General features: G+C 36.2%; 1 protein-coding gene across 10 annotated transcripts in view; it reads left to right on the top strand.

The window, feature by feature from the left end:
- The window catches only part of Rcor3 (REST corepressor 3), a 51,804-nt gene extending 34,576 nt beyond the window's left edge, over nucleotides 1-17,228 (top strand). For 2 of the 10 annotated variants that reach the window (XM_048356856.1, XM_048356857.1), the window contains exons 10-12: nucleotides 4,645-4,702; nucleotides 13,972-14,213; nucleotides 14,666-17,228. In XM_048356856.1, the coding sequence (XP_048212813.1) occupies nucleotides 4,645-4,702; nucleotides 13,972-14,213; nucleotides 14,666-15,010 (645 nt within the window). In that variant the 3' untranslated portion in view covers nucleotides 15,011-17,228. Of the gene's footprint in view, nucleotides 1-4,644; nucleotides 4,703-13,616; nucleotides 14,214-14,665 lie in introns of those variants that run through there. The other 8 variants (XR_007212519.1, XM_048356861.1, XM_048356859.1 and 5 more) reach the window with 6 other exon arrangements.
- Nucleotides 17,229-22,024: the final 4,796 nt, after the last annotated feature.

Genomic DNA, 22,024 nt, shown 5'->3' with positions numbered 1-22,024 from the left:
GCCTGAGCACTGTCCCTGGCTTCTTCCCGCTCAAGGCTAGCACTCTGCCACTTGAGCCACAGCGCTGCTTCTGGCCGTTTTCTGTATATGTGGTGCTGGGGAATCGAACCTAGGGCCTCGTGTATCCGAGGCAGGCACTCTTGCCACTAGGCTATATCCCCAGCCCATGAAAAGCATTCTTGACACACCAATCAGCAAATATTTTCTGAACTCTACCATGTGCTTATTGTTATGCTAACTGCTTTTGAGAATCCAATGGAAGGGTAAAACAATCTTCTCTAGAATTACATCCTATAGAGGAACGAGGTATTAGAGAGTTGTCAGCAAAGTTGAACAGGGGCTTCTTTGTTAGGGATAGGTAGGGCAAGGGCCAGAGTGTAAAAGTCCTTGTGAAAGCTAAAAGGAGAAGTAAGCTTTTTAAGTCAGATGTGAGAACCCTGTAGTTTTTCAATATAGGGAGTACGTACTGGAAATTTTTAATTGTAGGGAAATTATCCTAGCAGTGTAATCAGGATATATAAAAAGTGGCAAACTCCATAGTTTGTTGGGCTTAGTATTTTTTTTTTTTATTTTTTTTTTGCCAGTCCTGGGCCTTGGACTCAGGGCCTGAGCACTGTCCCTGGCTTCTTCCTGCTCAAGGCTAGCACTCTGCCACTTGAGCCACAGCGCCGCTTCTGGCCGTTTTCTGTATATGTGGTGCTGGGGAATCGAACCTAGGGCCTCGTGTATCCGAGGCAGGCACTCTTGCCACTAGGCTATATCCCCAGCCCTGGGCTTAGTATTAGTGGTAGAAATGAAAGTAAATGATAACTCCCAAGAACATTTCAAAGTAGAAAATCAGTGTGCCTCTTTAAAAGTATGTGAGTGTTAGGGAAAGAGGCAGCATGGTTTTCTGCTTGCATTTGTTTTGAGTGGAAATGGATAAGTAGAGGCAAGGAGATAATGAAATTCAAGAAGAAAATAATTGCACGTGGAAAGGGGTGATGGTTGCCATGTGTTCTTGGAAAAGTGCACAGTATCTTTCCATTGTGGGTATTGGATGGAATTTTCATCACTGGGCAGGAAGTTTAACTTGGTAACCTTTTCCACCTCTTTTGATTCAGAGGTAATATGAACTGCCATGGACAAAAATGAGAGATATATGAAAGCAGATTGATTTAGCAAGAGAAGGACTGTGAAAAAAATGATGAACTCACTAAGGATGCCATGGATTCATTATTCTAGGTGGCTCTTTGGGACTTTTCCAAGTATTATCATATTGTATTCTGATTTTATATTATGATTTTTAAACACTAGCACTTCAGACCAGAATTTGCTGTAGAAGAATTACTTTGTGGTATAACCTAGTTAATTACATCTACCACTGAGTTTTTGCTATCTTGATGTATTCTGGTTTCCTCTTTTAACTTCTATAGAAGTTTCTTGTGTTTGAAAGAAAATACAAAATCAATAAGGAATCTTGTATAATTATTTCCCCTACTTCTTCAGTCTTCCTCTCTTTTACTGATTCCATTTTGCTACTCAGACTATTTATCCTGAACTGTCTCCACTTTTTCTACTTGTATTTCCACCAAAGGTGCTTCTTGAAAGTTAACCTGGGGCACTACTACCAAATTCTACAGCTTTTAACTCCTGTTCCCCATGCCATTTTCAAAGCCCTTATTTTAGCTGATTGCCCCTCTTTCAGTTCCTTCCTTTTAACTTTTATAGCTACTATGATCTCTTTTCAGCTATAATTGTTTCTTAAGTAAATACAGGCATTGTATAAATCTTTATCTTCAGAGTTCATTATCCTCTCCTAGAGGCACATAGTCTCACTACTGTGTTCAAACTTTTCATCATATGTGCACTTAATTGATGCAGATTCAACCAGTAAGAGAGAGAAAAAAAGAAAGAGAACAAGATAAAACACAAAATGTTTGGTGATAGCAAATACAGTTGCTGGTAATTCTGCCTGAGCTGTATTTTTTGAGTGCCATAGTCTTGAACTAGAAACTGAAAATCCATTTCCTTTAACTTTAGTTTCTACTTACCTCCTATGTACCTCTAAACTGAAAAAGATTCTGCTATTAAATATATATACTACATACCTTTATACAATATTATCTATTCTATTAAATATATATATGACATACCTTTATACAATATTGTCTTGAATTCAAGTCAACAGCTTCATATAAAGGTCAGCAAAGAAACTAGTGATCTACTTAGTTGCTCAAGGAATATCTGCCTGTATGCCTCCCACGGCTGCCTTTGTAAGGACATAATTCAAGAGTAATTTGGAAAGAAAAAAAGTCCAGTTTTTTATTTAAAGTTTGTAGCCCAGTGTAAAAGCCTCACACCTGAGTTCAATATAGCTTCATTGATTTCCTTTGTAAAAATTTCTCAGCCCAGCACTGGTGGCTCACGCCTGTAATTCTTTTTTTTTTTTTTTTTTTTGGCCAGTCCTGGGCCTTGGACTCAGGGCCTGAGCACTGTCCCTGGCTTCTTCCCGCTCAAGGCTAGCATTCTGCCACTTGAGCCACAGCGCCGCTTCTGGCCGTTTTCTGTATATGTGGTGCTGGGGAATCGAACCTAGGGCCTCGTGTATCCGAGGCAGGCACTCTTGCCACTAGGCTATATCCCCAGCCCCTCACGCCTGTAATTCTAAATACTACAAAGAACAAGATTTGAAATTGGCCCAGGCAAGGAAGTCCATGAGACTCTTATCTCCAATTAACCACCAAAAAGGCCTGGTATGGAGTTCTGGCTCAAGTGGTAGAGCACTAACCTTGAGCAAAAGAAGCTAGACGATAGCACCACACCCCAAGTTCAAGCCGTAGAACCAGCGCACACACGTGCACACACACGCACACACCCCTAACATAAGCAAGCACATCAAAAACAGAATGAGTAACAAAAAAGGACTCATGAGGGGACAAAAAGGACCCTGAGAAAAATAAATGAAGCAAAATCGATCATGTTGTAAAGTAAGCCAAAGGATAAAGGATATTATCCCATTGTACAGTCAGAAAATATGTCAGCAAATAAAATTAACTAAGACCATTAAATAAGATTCACTAAATCATTAACTCTTTTAAAGAAACCAGTTTTTGTGTTTTATTTTCATATATCAAGTTATAATCAACCTTTTTGTCTTACCACATATTGAAATATTTGAACTTCTTTTAAGTTGGTTCCAGTGATCATCATCAGTGGTTGTCAAAGACTTGCCTTTTATAGCCAAGGGATCAGTACCTACAAAGTAACTCAGAATTAGCTAATAATTGATTCATGTTACTCTTCTTCCCATGAAACCTATGCTTAAATTTCTAGATTTCCCTCAGCATTTTTTTTAAAGCTTTGGTTTACCCCTTCATTATTGCTTCTATATGTGTGCCAGAATTTTTCCTATTTTCCCCTCTTTCTCTTTTCCTTTTGGCTATTGTTATTTTAGCCTTAATGCCAGTATCCTAACTTCTGAGGCTACCTTTTTTCCCTTTTTAATCTAATCCAGTGACTTCCATTATAGATCTCCCTCCCCACCATCCTAGATCTTTTTTTCTTTTTCAGTCATTTGAATTTTTTTATTCTTTGTTGTGTTGAGGGGGTCAGGGGAGGGTCTTTTCGTACTTTGCATGTCTCAGATCATGCTTCATCGGGAAGATTTGGGGAAAATCAGTCTCTGATATGCCAATTGACTAAACAGCAGGTGGCAACCTTGCTAACCCCTGCACACACAGGTTAAAAGAGACCCTAGATCTTTTTAACTTTTACTCTCTGTTTAACTTTGAATTCTTTATTCTTCCTTCTGAGTATTGACCTGTAAATAGACGTTTGTATGCTTGGTGAGAAAATTGATGTTGCAAGAAATGTAGTATAAAAACTCACATTGCTAAGACCTTGTCTGACATATCAACCCCCCTTCTCAAAGAAAACCTTCTTTCTGTTTTGCCTAGCATGTCCAGATATAAGTCACTTTATGTTGGCAGTTCCTTCTGCAGAACATTGCAAGCTGATATATCTCTTCACTCCATGCATGGCTGTTAAAGGTCCTTGAGTAAACCAAGTCAGTGGATATACACTAATAAAATCTGATTAAGTATTTGATATTGTTGTAATGAAGGCTCTACACTTAATGACTTTTTGACAAAATTTTGAGAAAGAATATTAGGAAATCTAGAGAAAAAAATAAATTCTTATCTCTCATTTTCTGCTTCAGGAATTAAAAGAAGTATTTTAGCGCTTAGGCCTAGCCTACATTCTGTACTAATATGTACTACTGTCTTGAAGTAAGAAATGATAGGTTTAATTTTTAATATGAAGGGAAGAAATTTTAGAATCATGGGTCCTGTAAAGAAAACAGTCAAAAACAAGGCTAAAATTACTGTCTGTAGTGTGTGAGAGGAAGTTGACGAACAGGTTTCTCAGATTTTAATGTCTCTTAATATGAATGTTGTTCATTCTCCCAAACTAGTACATTTCCCTTTCACTATCTTTTTATGTAAGTAAAAGGTAACTCAAAATATATTTTTAATCCTTCTAAAAATTCAAAGTCTAGAACTTTCATGTCTGTGATTTGGTTAAAAGTTAAAGAAAAATAAGCACTTTGGAAAAATGTCTGTCTTCATATCCTCATTAGGAAACTTCTGTTTAATTTTGTAGTCAAATCAGAAAATTAATGCCCGTTGGACCACAGAGGAGCAGCTTCTAGCAGTGCAAGGTATATTAAAGATATGCAGTTATTGTTATTAATAATTATTAACTTGTCATGAAAGGTGAATCTTAGTTCTTCCATTCCTATTGAAATGGATTGAGAAAGGGATATTGTGTTCCCCACAACGTCCTGGTGGCCAGGAATTTTGTGGATGTGGTATGCTGAGTCCATGTATGTACATTTAGAATCCTGAATAGCACAAAATGCATTCTCATCACTGAATAATTAATGATTATGATGATGATGATGGACAAGCATGACTAAGACATATTGGCTATCTGTGTCTCTGTTTCAGTATTCTTGCAGTTGGGTCATTCTTACTATATTACTCATTTATAACTTATTAAGATCATTAACTGTGATCTGTTTTTAGTTTCTGCCATTATATAATAGTGTTTCTCTATTTGATGATAAATGTCAGGTCATAAAAATATTAACCATATGCTTAACTTTAAATAAAACGTCTTAAGAGATCTACACTGGATGCTTTAGAGACCAGACTTTAAATACAAGTATACTTAGGCCAGGCACTGGTGGCTCACGCCTGTAATCAAAGCTGAGATCTGAGGATCACAGTTCAAAGACAGCCCAGGCAGGAAAGTCCATGAGAATCTCCAATAAAAACTCCTCAGAAAAGTCTGGAAGTGGTGCTGTTAACTCACGTGGTAGAGTGCTAGCCTTGTGCACAATAAGGCTCAGGGACAGTGTCCAGGCTGTAAGTTCAAGCCCCAGAACCAGCAAAAAAGTAAATAAGTATATTTAAAAAGAAACAAGACCAGGAATGGGGCTTAGTAGTAGAGTGTTTGCCTACCGTGCATAAAGCCCTGGGTTCGATTCCTCAGCACCACATAAACAAAAAGTCTGAAGTGGCACTGTAGCTCAAGAGGTACAGTGCTAGCCTTGAGCTAAAAGAAATGAGGGACAGTGCTCAGGCTCTGAGTCCAAGCCCCAGGACTGGCAAAACAACAACAACAACAACAACTTAAAACCTATCAAATAGTATTGTAATGTGCTACACATTAAACAATTTATATTATGAATACCCACATGAACTTGGATTTTATCATGTTTTAATTGTTTAATTTAGATTCTTTTTCCTTTTTATGATCAACTATGCAGATTTTTACAGGATTGTAGGGGTTATTTTTCCTTTTAAGATAAACTATCTGCAGAACTGATGTAATTTAAAATATGGTCTACTTTTGTTTTCTCTTGTTTGAGTCCTCTATGCTGAATAGTACTAAGAGCCTTATTTGGGTTAGCTAATATGAGAGAATTAGGCACTACATATGAACACATCTTTTAACACGTATTTCCCATTTATTGGCCAAGCATGATGGACATCCCAGATGTTCAGAAGGTGAAAAGTGAGAGGATCACAGTTTGAGGCCAGCCCTAGCAAGAAAGTTAGTGAAGCCATATCTTGACCAATAAGTTATGTATAGTGTTGTATGCCTCTGTTCCCAACTATATGAGAGACATAGAATAGAGGGTCACATTATGAAGCCAGCTCCAGGCAAAATGTGAGATCCTCATCCAAAAAATAACTATAACAATAAGAATGAGGGTTCATGTGATAAAAGCGCCTGCTCCTGCCTACCAAGTATGAGGCCTTGAGTTAACTAGTACCATCAAAAAAGTACATACTTCCAAGTATACATCAAAGAATATATTTAATACAAAAATGTTATGCAAATGTCATATCAGGTATTAGAATAATATAATTAAAGATTAATGAATAGATGACTACAGTTTGGTTATAGAGAATAAAAATTAGCCAACCAACATGATTTGAAAATGTCACATAATGGCTTCACTGGGATGGTGTCAGCTTCCTTTTGGTCATCCTGTGTGACATAGTCGTTTCCTAAGAGACATGATTGAAGCTATGCCGGCAGTACTCGTTGTCTGTATACTGAGCGCATCTATAAAATCATAGAATTGAGTTTCAGAATGATTCAGAACAAGATTTAATTACTTTATAATGTCAGTAATGGCTGTTTTAGAATTAGACTGATATCTTAAATTTTTATGTAAAAATAATGCTTTGAATGGCTATTCCATATTTATTTAGAACTGGTTTGCAGCAGTAGCAATTATTTGGGGTAAAAATTCCTCTTATTCATGTAAAGCCCATGTTATTATATATAGTATGCTATCTAATAAGAATTGAGCACTGACTTCCAGGGTTAGATTACTTATGTGAACTCTGTTCTTTGAGAAATTGTCCTAGTGTAAAGGTTTTCACATGAGGATCTCCTAGGGAAATTTTGGCTAGTACTTTTCTGTACAGCACCCAAAATATGATACTGTTACTGATACTACTTAAGTAGGAGAGTCCATTAAGTGTTATGGTTGATTGGATATTATGCAGTCTTCATTCAGTGTTAGGGCAGTGGTAAGATTTGTGTACATAGCTTGAGCTGTATATTTGGATATAACTTATAAGTATTAAAGTACTAATAGCTACAACCAAACATACATTTTCATTCTGAGGCTTATTTAGTATTATGCAAATTTAAAAAGTAAGCCTCTAATGCAGCAGTTTGTATGGAAATATGCATGCTCATAGGATTTTAAAAGTATTTATTTTGGGGGCTGGGAATCAGGCCTAGTGGTATAGTGCTTGCCTCACATACATGAAGCCCTGGGTTCGATTCCTCAGCACCACATATATAGAAAAAGCCAGAAGTGGCACTGTGGCTCAGTGGTAGAGTGCTAGCCTTAAGCAAAAAGAAGCCAGGAACAGTGCTCAGGCCCTGAGGTCAAGCCCCAGGACTGGCAAAAAAAAGAAAGAAAAGTATTTATTTTGGTAATACATTGATATCTTTATTTTTACTGGAATTTTGATTTTTCATTTGGACTTTTTATTTATATTGCTATTATATAAAATAAAATCATATTAGGCTCTTTGTGTTAGAGAGGATAAAAAAATGCCATTTGCCATATATGCTTCCACATTTAGATAATGACTGGAAGTATATCTCCAAACAGTATAATTATGTATATCTGAGTCTTGATGGTTAAAGGTATATAGTTACATTGGCTTCACTACCATCTATAGTTTGTTATTAAGATGCCACTTAGCAGAATTTTTTTCTTTTTATTTGTTTTTTTATGATAAACTTTATATAATACTACTGTAATGACCACTTCAGTTTATTAAAAAATAGTAAATTATGTTTTGGTTCTAGCATGTTTTAATTTGTATGTGACTTTGTATTCAAGACTTTGTATATTTTGGTTTGACATTCATTTGAAAATACTTGATTTTATCTTGCTCATATTAGACTGTTAAAGTGCCCTGGAGAAAGAAATAATGTCACTAATGCTACTATTGAGATTTATAATTCTATTACACACACTTTTATTATAACTCTTAAGACCAAACACATATTTAGATCATTTTCCTTGGTAGTACTTGAATATTTATTTCTCACCTTACTTTCCTATCTCATCTGTTCACATTGCTGTTAACCGTTAACTAGTAAGTAAGTTTTCCTTTCTTTCAAGTGAAAAGTGGATGAGAAATCAGGCTCAGATAAATAGAAATGTCTATTTATACTTTTGTAATCCATCATTGTGTCTGTGGTATCATTTGAGTAACATTCTTTAGAGAGTCACTTGTTAGCTTATCATTAATGTGGCTAGTTTTAGTGTACTTAAAATATTTGCCATAATTTCTGTCTTAGATATCTAAATTTTCTGATAGGAGTTAGCATTGAGACCAGTCATGTTTTTCCTTTATTAATATTAATGGTAAAATATCCCTTTTTGTGATTTGCATCATCTATAAATTTTTAGGAGTAGTTTTTTAGAAATTATTGTAAAATTAAACTTTAGTATTCATGTGATTAAAACTCCTTATTGAGCAAGAATTAAGAAAGGAATTAGATTTAGACTTTTCTCATGTAAAATGAAACAACAGTTGACTCTTCCACAAAACAATACAAATGTACAAATAATACAAAATACTCAGTAGGTAGGGACAGAAACATGGGATACAGTATTTGCCATTGCTATTTTAGGCCACCTATTAAATGTGTTAATTTTTCTAGTCTTTTAGTGCTGAAAAAAATTTTTCTCCATTTAAAATTTTAATACTCTTTTAGAATAAACAAGTTTTTCCAATTTTATCAAGATGTCAACTTCAGCTTTTAGCTGTCATCTCATGTAGGTAGAAAATAACAGAACTATGTTCAGGTGGTTATGCTTACAGTAAAAGATGTCTTCTGTTCCTTTAATTCATACATTTGATCTTTTTAAGGGGAAATGATGTTAGCAAATGATTAGTTACCTTCTTCATTGCTCACCAAAAAATAGAATTCATAAAGTAGGAGACAAAGTGGATTTAACAGTTGAAATATAATAAAATATAAGGATAGTTAACATAGTGCATAAATGTCACGAGGAAGTAGAAGTAAGAAATTCATATCTTGCCTCTACACTAATATTTAAAAAATAAGCTTTTGCTAAGTTTGTATTTCCCAATTATACCAAGTATATGTTGAGTTCAATAAATTTGTCATAAGAATCGGGGGGCACGGGGGGAAATCCCCTGAAATCCTGTCACCTAGAAGTACCTTGCCATTGCTACAATACTTTGCTGGATTTTTCTCTGTCCAAAGTCAGATTCTGGACAATTTTTAAACAATCCAAAAGCAGCTATCTAGCTGAACAAGAAAACTCCTCTGTTCATTATTGAAAAAGGTCATATAATTCTCCAGGAGTCCAGCCTTTGCTGAGAAGTGTGTAAATAATATTAGCAGTGTTCCAATTCAGAATTTGAAATAATCCAGATAGTGGCTATTACTGTTAATAAAAATGTCTTCTTTAAACTGGACATAGGTTGTTCACACTTGTAATCCTAGGTGGCTCAGAAGGCTGAGATCCGAGGATTGTGGTTCAAAGCCAGCCTGTGTAGGAAAGCTCATGAGATTCTTATCTCCACTTAACCAACAAAAAGCTGACAGTGGAGCTGTGGCTCAAATGGTAGGGTGGTAGCCTTGAGCAAAAAAATCTCAGAAACAGCCCAGGCACTGAGTTCAAGCTCTGGGACTAACATGAATAAAAAGGTCTTTAGAATTAAAGGCACAAGCGTGCGTGTGTGTGTGTGTGTGTGTGTCTCGTTACGCATATGTCGGGAAATAATAGAATATTGGTTGAAAATGTGGGTTTTCATAATATGTAATGATGTCCATATCCTAATGAGTTATATTTTTATGTTAATTCTCAAAATTTTTAAAAATACATATTATTATAAGGTATTATCTGCCAGCATAAAAAACCAAAGCATTTGTTATAACTTATAAAAATGAAGTTTAGAAATTTGACTAAAAATAGTTGTACTCTTTCCCTGAAAAATATACAGTTGTATATCTTGTATGACTCTCCAAATGTTTATTCCACCAACCTTTGAAAACTGACCTCTTGCTCTAGAGGTGAAATTTTAATTTAGCAGTTTTAGTTTAAATATACCTCAGTTTTAAATCTTCAGGAAGAGTGCTTGCCTAGCATGCATGAAGCCCTGGATTTGATTCCTCAAACCGCATAATCAGAAAAGACCTGAAATGGCGCTGTGGCTCAAGTGGTAGAGTGCTAGCTTTGAACAAACAAAGCTCAGGGACAGTGCCCATGCCCTGAGTTCAAGCCCCAGGACAGGAAAGAAAGGGAAGGAGGGATGGAGGGAGGGCAACCAGATAGCCTTATTTATTGTCAACTCTAAAAAAACAACAGACCACCCTTTCTCTCTGTAAACAAAAACAGAATGAAACTTAGGTAACTGTGATGGTACCATAAGTTACTTTGCTCCTTATATACTACCTACTACTAGACTGTCCTCTAGAAACCCAATTGGTGATTCAGTTGACCTTTTACTAATCTGCCTAGTTGCTGACCACTGTGTAGAAATTAAGAATTCTGTCTCCTTGCTGGTACCAGTGACACATCTATAATCCTAACTACTCCTGAGATCAAGGTTTGAAGCCATCCTAGACAGACAAACTAGGAGATTCTTATGTCCAATTCAAAACTAGCTGGTAGCAGAAGTGTTACTCAACTGCAAGAGCACCAGCCTTGAGCGAAAAACTAAGCAAGAAGAGCACAATGCCCTGAGTTCAAGCCCCAGTGCTACAATAGAATATACGTGTGTGTGTGTATGTGTGTGTGTGTAATGTGGGAGGAGGGATATATATATATATATATATATATATGGGTATATATATGAAATACACATAAATAGATAGAAAAATACAAATTTCTTCTAGCTAGAACATTCCTTTCAGCAGTGTCATTGGGAATATAAACATGATAAGTTCATCATGCTGGGTGCTGGTGACTCATACCTGTAATCCTAGCTACTCAGGAGGCTAAGATCTGAGGATTGTGGTTTGAAGCCACCCTAGGTAGCAAAGTCCATGAGACTCCTGTCTCCAATTAACCACAAAAAAATCGAATTGGAGATATGGCTTAAATGGTAGAACACTAGTCTTGAGCAAATGAGCTCCATTTGAATTCAAGCCCCAGGACTGGCACAAAAAGAAAAGAAACTCATCATATACACTTCTTGAAGTTTGAGGAAGAAGTAAAATAAAGCCTTATAGGAAAGAAAAATAGGATCTAATGACCACCTTGTGCAAACTTGGCATGTGGCAGTGCTGATGCTGATTTGTACTTCATTGATACTATTTCCAGGCCTTTTTCGCTTCAGAGTACACAGCGGAAATTATGGAGTTTGTCAGAACACAGTGGAACAGGTAGATATGGTTTCTGTGGTCCAGAGAAGACTGCCAACAAGCTCCAACTAATACAGAGACCCTCCCTGCCCATGCATCCTGTGGGCTGAGGGAATTGCTTTCTGGACATACTTGTTCTCAGAATCCTGATAGATTCTCAGCCAAACAGTATGTTTGCAGTATGGCTTGAGTTTCAAGATTTACACTGGCTTACATGAGTTAACATTAAACACACTTGGATGAACTGGAAAAAGGTATTGGCATACTATGTTTCAGGAAAACTAAAGTTTTTATAGGAAGTAGTTTTGAGTTAGAATCTATAATTTTGCAAATGTTATAATCTTGACTCCAACGGCCATTAAGCAAAAGAAAATTAAGGAGTGAAATATCAAAAGGAATGAAAGCATCAGAAATAGAAAGGACAGTTTATATAGAATCAGACTTGGGGACTATTTTGAAGTGTAATGTACAAGACATATTAAGAGTTAAAATATCTTAAGACTTGGAGTCAGAGTCCGTCTTAATGTTACTCATTAAAGAATACAGAAGATCTACACCTAATCTTAAGGCTTTTACTTCTAAACTTGTGTTCAGGCTTGTATTTCTAATGTGAATTAACTATCTTATGAAAATTAGTTCTCTAATATGGTGTCTCATTTCTAATTTATTCAAGTGCAGTTTTTTTCAGGTTTAGCATTTAGAAACTTACACTAGTGTATAAGTGCAGCAGTACTTTAATATCTTAATAGTAACTATTACCATGAAGTAACATAGTTTTTATTGCCATATAAAAAACCTCAGTGTGACTTTCTTACCACTAGAATTCATCTGAACTGTGAAGTTCAAACTGGAAATCATCCCCTAGACTAAAAGACGACTGCATTTCCTTTATGTTGATAAGACCTTTTATGTCGCTAATTTGTTTTCATGTGTGTATCTTTCTCTTTGAGAACTGAGAAAGTAAGCATAACTTGCAAACCCAAAGTTTGATGTTTAAAATAGGACACAGTTATAGGCTGATGATATCAGACCTCCTATCCAAAATCCTATAAGGTAAAGAAACTCTCCGTCTCCCTAGTTAGCCCTAGCCTGTTGAATGTAGCCAGAGATGCTTGCTCCCAAATTCTCAGTTTTAAGTAGGGGCAATATGTAAAAGTAGACCCATGTCATACTGATGATGTTTTCAGATATATATTTTATAGGAATTGATATTGATAAGAATATAGCATTTCTGCTGAAGGATTAATATATCCTTAGTCTTTCATTTGTAGGTATATAGATGTTAAATTCACTTAAGCCTCCTATTTTTTCTCATCTCATTAGTGAACTATTATCTGCTGTTATATTTTTTTAAAACTATCAAAGTATCAAATACAATTTTTGGCAACTTAAAATTTGAGCTAGGTACACTTAAACTTCTTTTAAAAGGCCTTTAAGGGGGCTGGGAATATGGCCTAGTGGTAAAGTCCTCATCTCGTATACATGAAGCCCTGGGTTCGATTCCTCAGCACCACATATATAGAAAAAGCCAGAAGTGGCGCTGTGGCTCAAGTCGCCGAGTGCTAGCCTTGAGCAAAAAGAAGCCAGGGACAGTGCTCAGGCCCTGAGTTCAAGCCCCATGACTGGCTAAAAAAATAAATAAAATAAAAGGCCTTTAAGGGCAATTACTGTCCTTTTGAATTTTACAGCACAATTAGTGATTTCAGTTTCATAAATCAATTACTGTCCTTAATTATATGGAAAGTTCCTTCATAAAAAGATAAATTTTCAAAGAGTAATATATACTCATTCTTAAATTTAAGGAAGTGAGGATGAGCACAGTGTTCTTCAGGTGGCACTGCTGTAATCTTAGTCCTCAACCTATCAAGTATATCCAGGAATCTTTCTAACTCTCAGCCTTTAGGTTTATTAGATAAGTTAAAATCCAATTCATTCTCCAAGATGTCTTTCCTTTTGTTAAATCTATGAAATGGTGATAATTCCGCTTTTGCTTTCTTATACTTTCCATTTGTTGCTTCCCTGGTGGGCTAGGCAAGGATTCATGTTGAAGTCAGTATTAAGCCCCAAATTATAATGCCTTTCTTAATGGGGGAACCATAAGGCTACACAAGCAGTCCATTGAGGGGATAAAGGAGATGGCTCATTCCCATCCAGTTTTGTTTACAAACGGTGTTGCTCAAATTTAGGTGACTGGCTACTAGGGAAATAAATGAATGTGGAATTGAGGATGGAACAAAGAATTCAATGCTTTACAATAAATGGACTATATTTGAGAGTTCAAGAAAGGATTGGAGAAAATAACTGAGTATGTAAAGACATGGTAAGTTTCTAATTGTTCAGTTGAAGGCAAGTGGCTGGCCCGATGAAATAACATAATTGATAGTTTTCATCTGTGACCCTGATTTCTCAGACCTGAGAAATGAGCAGAATTTATCAGAAAGGATTTTCATTGCTAGTATCTTTTGTGTGTGCATGATGTATAGTACACACAGCTCTCCTTATTGATCCTTCACCAGGTGTATTATTTACTTTGCCTTCCAGGTGTCCGCAAATATGGTAAAGATTTTCAAGCTATTGCAGATGTAATTGGCAACAAGACTGTTGGCCAAGTGAAGAACTTCTTTGTAAACTACAGGCGTCGGTTTAACTTAGAGGAGGTATTGCAGGAGTGGGAAGCAGAACAAGGAACCCAGGCTTCTAATGGTGATGCTTCTACTTTAGGGGAGGAGACAAAAAGTACTTCTAATGTGCCATCAGGGAAGAGCACTGATGAAGAAGAGGAGGTGTGTTTGTGTCTGGAATTTGAGCTAATATGAGTTGAGGAGGCACCATGTGGTGTTCTATAAGGTTAATTTGTCAGAAAACTAGCTAAATGAACATGCAAGGTTGACAATACACTTAATGGTGCATCTCTCATGACTCTTAAGTCATAATGACTTGCTAATTTCTGATTCTAGCAGAATGGAAAGTATTGTTTTCCCATAGACTTATTTTTATTTCCAGTATTAGCTGCTTACTAATAAAGATGTTTGTTTGGTAGCCTCATTGCTCTTTTGATTTTTTTGTTTTTTTCTTTGTTTTAGTTAAAATAAAAGAAGCTTATGCTTCCAATAAACACTGGTGTTATGTTTTTGTTTTGTTTTGATTTGTTTTTCCTGTGACAGCCCAAACTATATAGTATTAAGTTCATTAGGACGTACATCTCATACATGTATTTTTGTTTCCTCACCTCTAGGCACAGACCCCACAGGCTCCTCGAACTCTGGGTCCATCACCTCCTGCCCCATCATCCACTCCAACACCAACAACCCCCATTGCCACTCTGAACCAGCCTCCACCACTTCTTCGTCCAACGTTGCCTGCTGCCCCTGCTCTTCACCGGCAGCCTCCTCCACTCCAGCAGCAGGCCCGGTTTATCCAGCCCCGGCCAACTCTAAATCAGCCTCCACCACCTCTCATTCGGCCTGCTAATTCTATGCCACCCCGCCTAAACCCAAGACCAGTGTTGTCCACAGTTGGTGGTCAACAGCCACCATCACTTATTGGAATTCAGACAGATTCACAGTCCTCACTGCACTAAAAATTAAATTGGACAGTGCTGCAGTAACTTGACCCTACTATTATACCAGTGCTCCTCTGACTGATGTAAGAGAGGAAAGAGTAATCTTTCCTAGATTCTGAGTTCTGCAGAATTAGTCTGCAGACTAGGTCTGTGGCAGTGGACTAGTATACATGGGTGTCTAATTTTTTAGTTCACTAAACTAAAATATTATACAACAAAAAGCCTCCAGTTAGCCTCCTTTCTAGAATGTTTTCACCATTGTGATCTCATGAAAGGAAAAAAAATTTAGTATTCTGTATACCAAGGGTTTTTTGGGTTTTTTTTACTATATTTATTTTATTAAAGTTCTTTATATTCCTGCCTCTTCATAGTCAAGGCTCTTACTACCAGAATATTAACTTAGGAATTGTGAAAACTCCTTAAGTTTCTTAAGGATATTTGGCTTTTTTCTTTCTTCACTTATTTAATTTTTGAAAACATTTTCCTACGTTAGGAGTGCAAGAATAAATAGTTGGCATTTCAGATTTTGATATATGTTCATTTTATTCCTATTTTTAAAATTATAGCTCTATATCCCTTTTTTCAAAATATGTTGCTTTCTTCCTAAAGGAATTATAATGTATCCCTTTAAAAGAAAGCAATTTAATCAATTGCAAAGCAATTATATGAAACCACAAAGAATGTATTGACCTTACTACCCTTTAACATACAGTTTGGGGTTCTAGTGCAAAGTCTTTGTTTAAAGGTCACTGACCTCACCATCTGTCATTAATAAGAGGTTTGGAATACTAATTTTGCATATAAATGAGGACTTAATTTGTTGAATTATAATGTCTTTAAGATCCTTGAAAATGTAGTTAATTTTGGAAAAAAGTTTATGTTTCTAAATGCTACTTGCTTTTAACTAGTACTTGCCTACATTTGGAGACTTTAGATAAAAATTCTATTTTGTCAGTTATGTAGAGATGGTGGTTAATAGAAGCATTTAATTACAATATTGGTTTTTGTGTTTAGCTTCTTAAGATTGCCCTCATACTTATTAATATAGTCTGCATTTAAAATGAAGGGTGTTTTCTTGATAAATCTCTATTGTACTACTTGGATACATTTGCGTATTCCTTGCAGCCAACCTGTACTTGTGGGCTTAATTTACGGTTAAATCACCAACATTATTTCATAAAATGAATTTAAAAATTTGTTCTGTGTTATCCAAAGATGTATGAGTATTTTGCCATAATTGTGCTGTTTACTTGAGACCCTTTTTATAAAGACTTGAAGTCTTAGTTCAACCAATAATCATTAAGCACCTGCAAAAAATATTTTAGAAGTGATAGTATTTCAACAATGTGTTAACAGTGTTTTTGACAGAATGATTTCATATTGGAATCAGGACTTGTGCAGAGGGACATATCCCTTAAATTGCAGAAGTAGTGAAACATAAGGCCATTAACGCATTACCTTATCGCACTTAAAGCTACTTCACTGAATGGTCAACATGAAATGTCCTAATTTAGATCTTGAGAGGTCATGTATTCCCATAATACTAGGCAAAAAAAATCCCTTCCATTGGCTGTACAAACCTAAAGCGCTATTGGTTTAAATCCATTGGTATCAATTTTCAAGATTAGATCATTTCCTTTACATGTAAAGACCCTGTCTGGGCAAAGATCAAAAACATCTTCTGCAGGATATATTCTACTTACTCATTGGATCATCTTAAATAGTTCTTGCCCCAGGATCATACCAGCTAAAATTTAACTGATTTAAAATAATATTAAAGCATTTATACATACTTAAAAAGCCATGGGGGACAGTTATATATCCTAAAGCATTTAGATTGTCTTTCATATGTGCATACTAAACAGCTTTTCTTGTCTGGTCTTTAGTCAGTACACAGTACCTAGGATATGTCAGTCAAGTTGGTCAGCACCAGCATCTGTCCAGCTGTTCAGTGTATTGTAATTCACTTTAAATCTGTTCTTTCCAAGACATGGGCTAAGTGCTGTATCTGAGGGATGTGGTGTAATCTTATCTACATACACTAGAGCACACAGTAGAAAAACCTTAGCTCCATTAGTAATATGACACATGTATATAGTGAGATGTCTTTATTGTGTGCTTTGCATATTTTGTAAATATTTTGCACGTCATTATTTTCCTTTTTTGTTTAAGCAGTGTTTGGCCTGGAAGAATAATATGCTTGCTGCTTAATCAAAGGATTAAAGATTTAAAGATGTCTATGTCTTCTATTTTTATAATTTTATGTTGTATGAAGAATTTAGGACCTCTTCACTGTGAAATTCTAAATAATTGATTTTTATAAAAGCAAAACCTAGAAATCTTTTAATGACCATTTCATTAATTTCAAGATTATCTTTTTTTTTGAAAAAAATCTACACCAATGTGTTTTTATTACATAAGTAAAAATAAACCATACTGTTGATGCATCTGAAAAATTTAATGAAAAAATATTTTTCTATATGATTTAATTCCAGTGTAATATGGATGGAGGCAAACATCAAATTATGATCAAGATTTGTTCTTATTAATAAGCTTACAATTAAGTGATAAAAATAGAATATAAAATAAAAGTGAAAGATTTAGTATCTGTCTCAGTATGGACCTATGTTCTTGTTAGGAGTAGATGTAGGGAGTAAACCTAGTAAAGTAATTGTCATCTTTGAAATTTTGAAATATTTGTGTTAAAAATGCCAAGTTATTGTATTTTCCTCCTGTTATTAATAGGATATTACCCTTAAGTATTAGTAACTGCTAACTAGTGAGTATACAGATAGCAAGATTGTCTCAAAAAGAATAGTAATTTGACTTAGAAATCTGAGCAGAATTTATCTTTCTCTGTGTATCCGCAAAGCAAATGATGGATACAGTCTGATTACAGTAAGTATGAGAAAAGAACCAAGAATGACTTACTAGATTTTAAATTTCTTTTTATTTGGGTGGGAAGGGCTGGCCAGTCCTGGTGCTTGAACTCAGGGCCTGGGTGCTATCCCTTGTTTTTGTGCTCAAAGCTGATGTTCTACCACAGCTCCACTTCCAGCTTTCTTAGTGATTTACTGCCAGGCCTGACTTTGAATCATGATCTTCAGATCTCAACCTCCTAAGTAGCTAGGATTACAGGGCAGGGATGAGCCACTGGCACCCGGCTTAGATTTTTGAACCTAGACTGTTTATTACATTACAAGAAAATAATAAATGGGCACTGGAAGAAGGCAGGAGCCAATTTTAGAAATACTAGGAAATACCTACAAGAAACTAGTTTTAGAATAGCTAGTACATGGGAATGTGTAAATATTTGGGAATATATATTTCTGTTAAGAAAAACAGCTCACATAATGCACCCCAATATCTATCTTAATGATAGATAACTGCCTCAGTTAAAGAATATTACGCAGTGGCATATTCTAATAATGGTGTTTGAAAGTTAAACATTAAGGAATAAAATGTTTGACAATTGTCATTACCAGCTATAAAATAAGATATGATAAGGCAATAGGTCTTACAATGTGCAAACTTTTTAGAATCCTGAAGCAAGATACAGGTGAGGAATTAGTAAGGAAAAGATGGCATGAGGTGAGATCAAAGAACAAACTTCACAATGTAAAGAACACAGAAGCTAATGTTCCAGAATGCTTTAAGTAGTGTCTTTTATTATTTTAAGAAAGGTTATCTACATAATTTTATGAGGTACAATTACCAATAACAAGTAAGATTCCACACCATAAGATATGTCTTTGAGATTCTGTCTAGCTTATTGCTTGTAATAGCATTCTCATTTAACAGGATTTGAATTGCAGAGGGATTTACCCACAAAACCATCTAACACTTCACCCATGCCAAAGAGTTTGAAAACAGAATCATGGGGGGCTTGTCATTTGGTTAATATTTGCAAAGTAGTTGCACTAGCCTTTCCTAACTTTACTCAATTTCCTTAACGTGCCTCAGCTTCCTTTTCCTCATCTGAAAATTGAGAACAGTAGTATGACTGCCTAGTTTATGTTCAAGGTTTTTTACTTGTCCTTATAACCTTAATTAGGAATATGTATATTTTGACAACTTTTTAAATTTTAAGGCAATACAAAGAAGAAAAAGTCCAGCTTGGTTATGGTGCCTCATGCCTCTTATTCTAGCCACACACAAGAAGCTGCGATCTGAAGGTCACCATTCACAGTCAAGCTGGGGAAGAAAATACATGAGACTCATCTCCAACCAACCACCAAAAATGCCAGAAGTGGAGCTATGACTTAAGTGGTGGAGCAAAAAAAGCTCAAGGACTGTGCCCAGGCCCTGACTTTAAGCCCTCCCCAAACTCACTGCAATTACAAGACATGTAAAAACACAAAACAATTCTTTGCAGTGTGAGAAAGCCAAAGAGATACTAGTAGAAAGATGGGGATAAATTTATGACAAACAGCCACAGTAAGAAACTTTCCAACTCCATAAAGACAAAAGGTAGATGGGGAAAGCTGTTATCAGAAGAATGCCGTAATAATCTTTATGAGGGAGAAGTAAAAGCCTCCAGTGATTTCTGCCTCCTATGCCCTTGTGTGGGGGCTAGACCTAGGGACTTAACACATAACAGTATAACATTGAGTTTTATTTGTCAATTTGTCCCTGAATGAGCTTATGCTGTTCCTTCTTAATGCTTCAGTCTTTTTTTTTTTTTTTTGAAATGGAGAGTGTTGATGAAGGTTACAAGAGCACTGCTTGTAATCCCTCCTTGTAGGATAAGTACTTTTCCAAAGCAGAAATACTGACTAGGTTATCCTCCTGATTATCAACCGATTACAAAACCAAATAAGACTGGCTTGTGCCAATCCTATTAACTCCAGGATTCCTAAGTCCAAATAACTTTAAAGTCTATTTTTGATGCCATATGGTAACTACATAGAATTGACACGCTAATATGTTTTCCCAACAAGTGGTAGGAATGGTATGTATATTACTATTAAGGGAACTATCTGCCACAGTTAGCCAGGTATATAATGAAGACAGCAGGCCAACGTTTAGAACAAAACTAATTTCTCCAATCCTGAAGCTTATCACTCTATGGGAAGGGTGGAATGGGCGGATAAAGCAGGAGATGGGAGCTGGAACAAATACAGAAGCTATACAGAAGCTTTTTTTTTTTTTTTACTTGTGCTGGAGAAGATTCTCCCCACTCCACCCTACCTTACTTCCTGCCAATGTTCTTGTGGTTGTCAGTTCAGTGACAGAACTGAGGCAGTTTGGTTGAAGCAAAGGAACTAGGTATCATTGGGTCAGAAAAGACAGAAAACCCATAGGCAAGCTGACCACCCAGATCTGAGGATCAAGGTTCAAAGCCAGCCAAGACAGACAAATGCAAGAGATTCTTATATTAACCAGCAAAACCAGACAAAAGTAAAGATGTGACAAGTGATATAGCACCACCAACCTTGAACAAAAAGTCAAGCCAGAGAATGAGGACCTGAGTTCAAACCCCAGTACTGGCACAAAAAGATTAAAAAAACCAAAACCCACAGGCATTCATTTACTGCCTCAATGCAATACCTACTTGGTACCAAGTGAGCATTCTGTGTGCAAAGCACCCTGAGGTTTGCTTGTCTGAGAGTGGTTGCTGCTCTATCACACTTGGCATGTGGTCTATGGCAAGCAAAGACTTTCCGTTATTACTTGTAGTAGAGGTTAACGGTGCAACCTAAAACCTAAAGGGAGGATTTTTCCTCTTTGTCTGATCTCATTGGTATCTGAGTGATGGAAAGCATGACTCTTTGTCCTGTTCAACAACTCACAGCATTGATCAGTCTTCAAGCTGAAGGGCAGCCTGCAGGAGATGATGCACCCATCTGCTATCCCAGTAGGTTGCAACCTCACTTCTCTATCTGCCCACATTCATGTTGACAGCCAGGACTACATTCTACCAATTTATCCAGAAATTAAGCAACTGAAATTCTTGTCTTTTTATATCTGAAAAATGTTGTAGAATCTAGATACTCTCTATAGACAGTTAATTTCAAAGGTTGGGTTCTGCCTAAAGTGAGATAAAATCAAATATTCTCAAAACTCACTAAAATGTATCTTAATTTAAAGGCAGTTGTATTTGACTTCACAGCTATCATTTATTTGAAGGAAGGTGGAGTTGCAGCTAAAAACACCCAAACCTAGTTCCCAAGGTTCAAATTTCACCTGTTTCAAACTAAGAATTTTGCTGTTTAGGATAAATAGTTCAATGAGTAAGTTTTCCCATCTATAAGATGGGATTGATGATTAGGTAGATGTAGGTTAAATATTGACTATATTATCTTGTAAACAAGAGTGTTGCATTTGCAAGTATTTCATGTTTATTTTATATGGTTATTTATGTCATCTCATTTGCTTTCAAGAGTTGTTTTTTTGTTTTTTGTTTTTTTGAGGAAAGAAATCATGTCTCCTTTGTGAGATTGGGCTGGATCCCAGGATCTATCTTCTCTGTTCTCCCAGACATCCTTCCAGAACTCTGGAATCAACAGGGAGACTTCAAACAGGTCTTTGATTTCTACCAAGTCCCACCCCCAAATCCTTTATCTCCCCACTTAGACTCCTACTCCCTGAAGTCTAGTGGGTCTCCTTTCCCCAATGATAAAGACTTACTCTCTATCCCAGCCTAGGATTTAATCATATTTAAAGCTTGGGAATCAGTTTTGGAACACATTGACTGCTTCATTCAAATGGAGGGGAGTAATGGGGAGAAACAATTGAATCACAGTCAATGACAGTATCAGAGACCTAGGATTATTCATGTGTGCATACTAGACATTAATGCTCCAGCCAGTGGAAGAAGGACACACAATACATGGACTTGTATTAGGCTTGAGGGTAATGAGAAGAGAGGCAAGAAGTAGGTAACCATGCAGAAAGGCAGATTGTATGGGAAAATTTAGGTCCATTGAGTATCCACTCTGTGTCAGACATACAAGAATGCTGCCTCATTCAATTCTCACAAGACTGTCATCTGGATCAGCAGTCCCACCGCAATTCCACCAGGTGCCAGCT

This window comes from Perognathus longimembris, chromosome 11 (genome assembly GCF_023159225.1).
Source record: "Perognathus longimembris pacificus isolate PPM17 chromosome 11, ASM2315922v1, whole genome shotgun sequence".
In the NCBI taxonomy this organism is placed as follows: Eukaryota; Metazoa; Chordata; class Mammalia; order Rodentia; family Heteromyidae; genus Perognathus; species Perognathus longimembris.
This window is presented reverse-complemented; position numbering and strand designations above follow the sequence as displayed.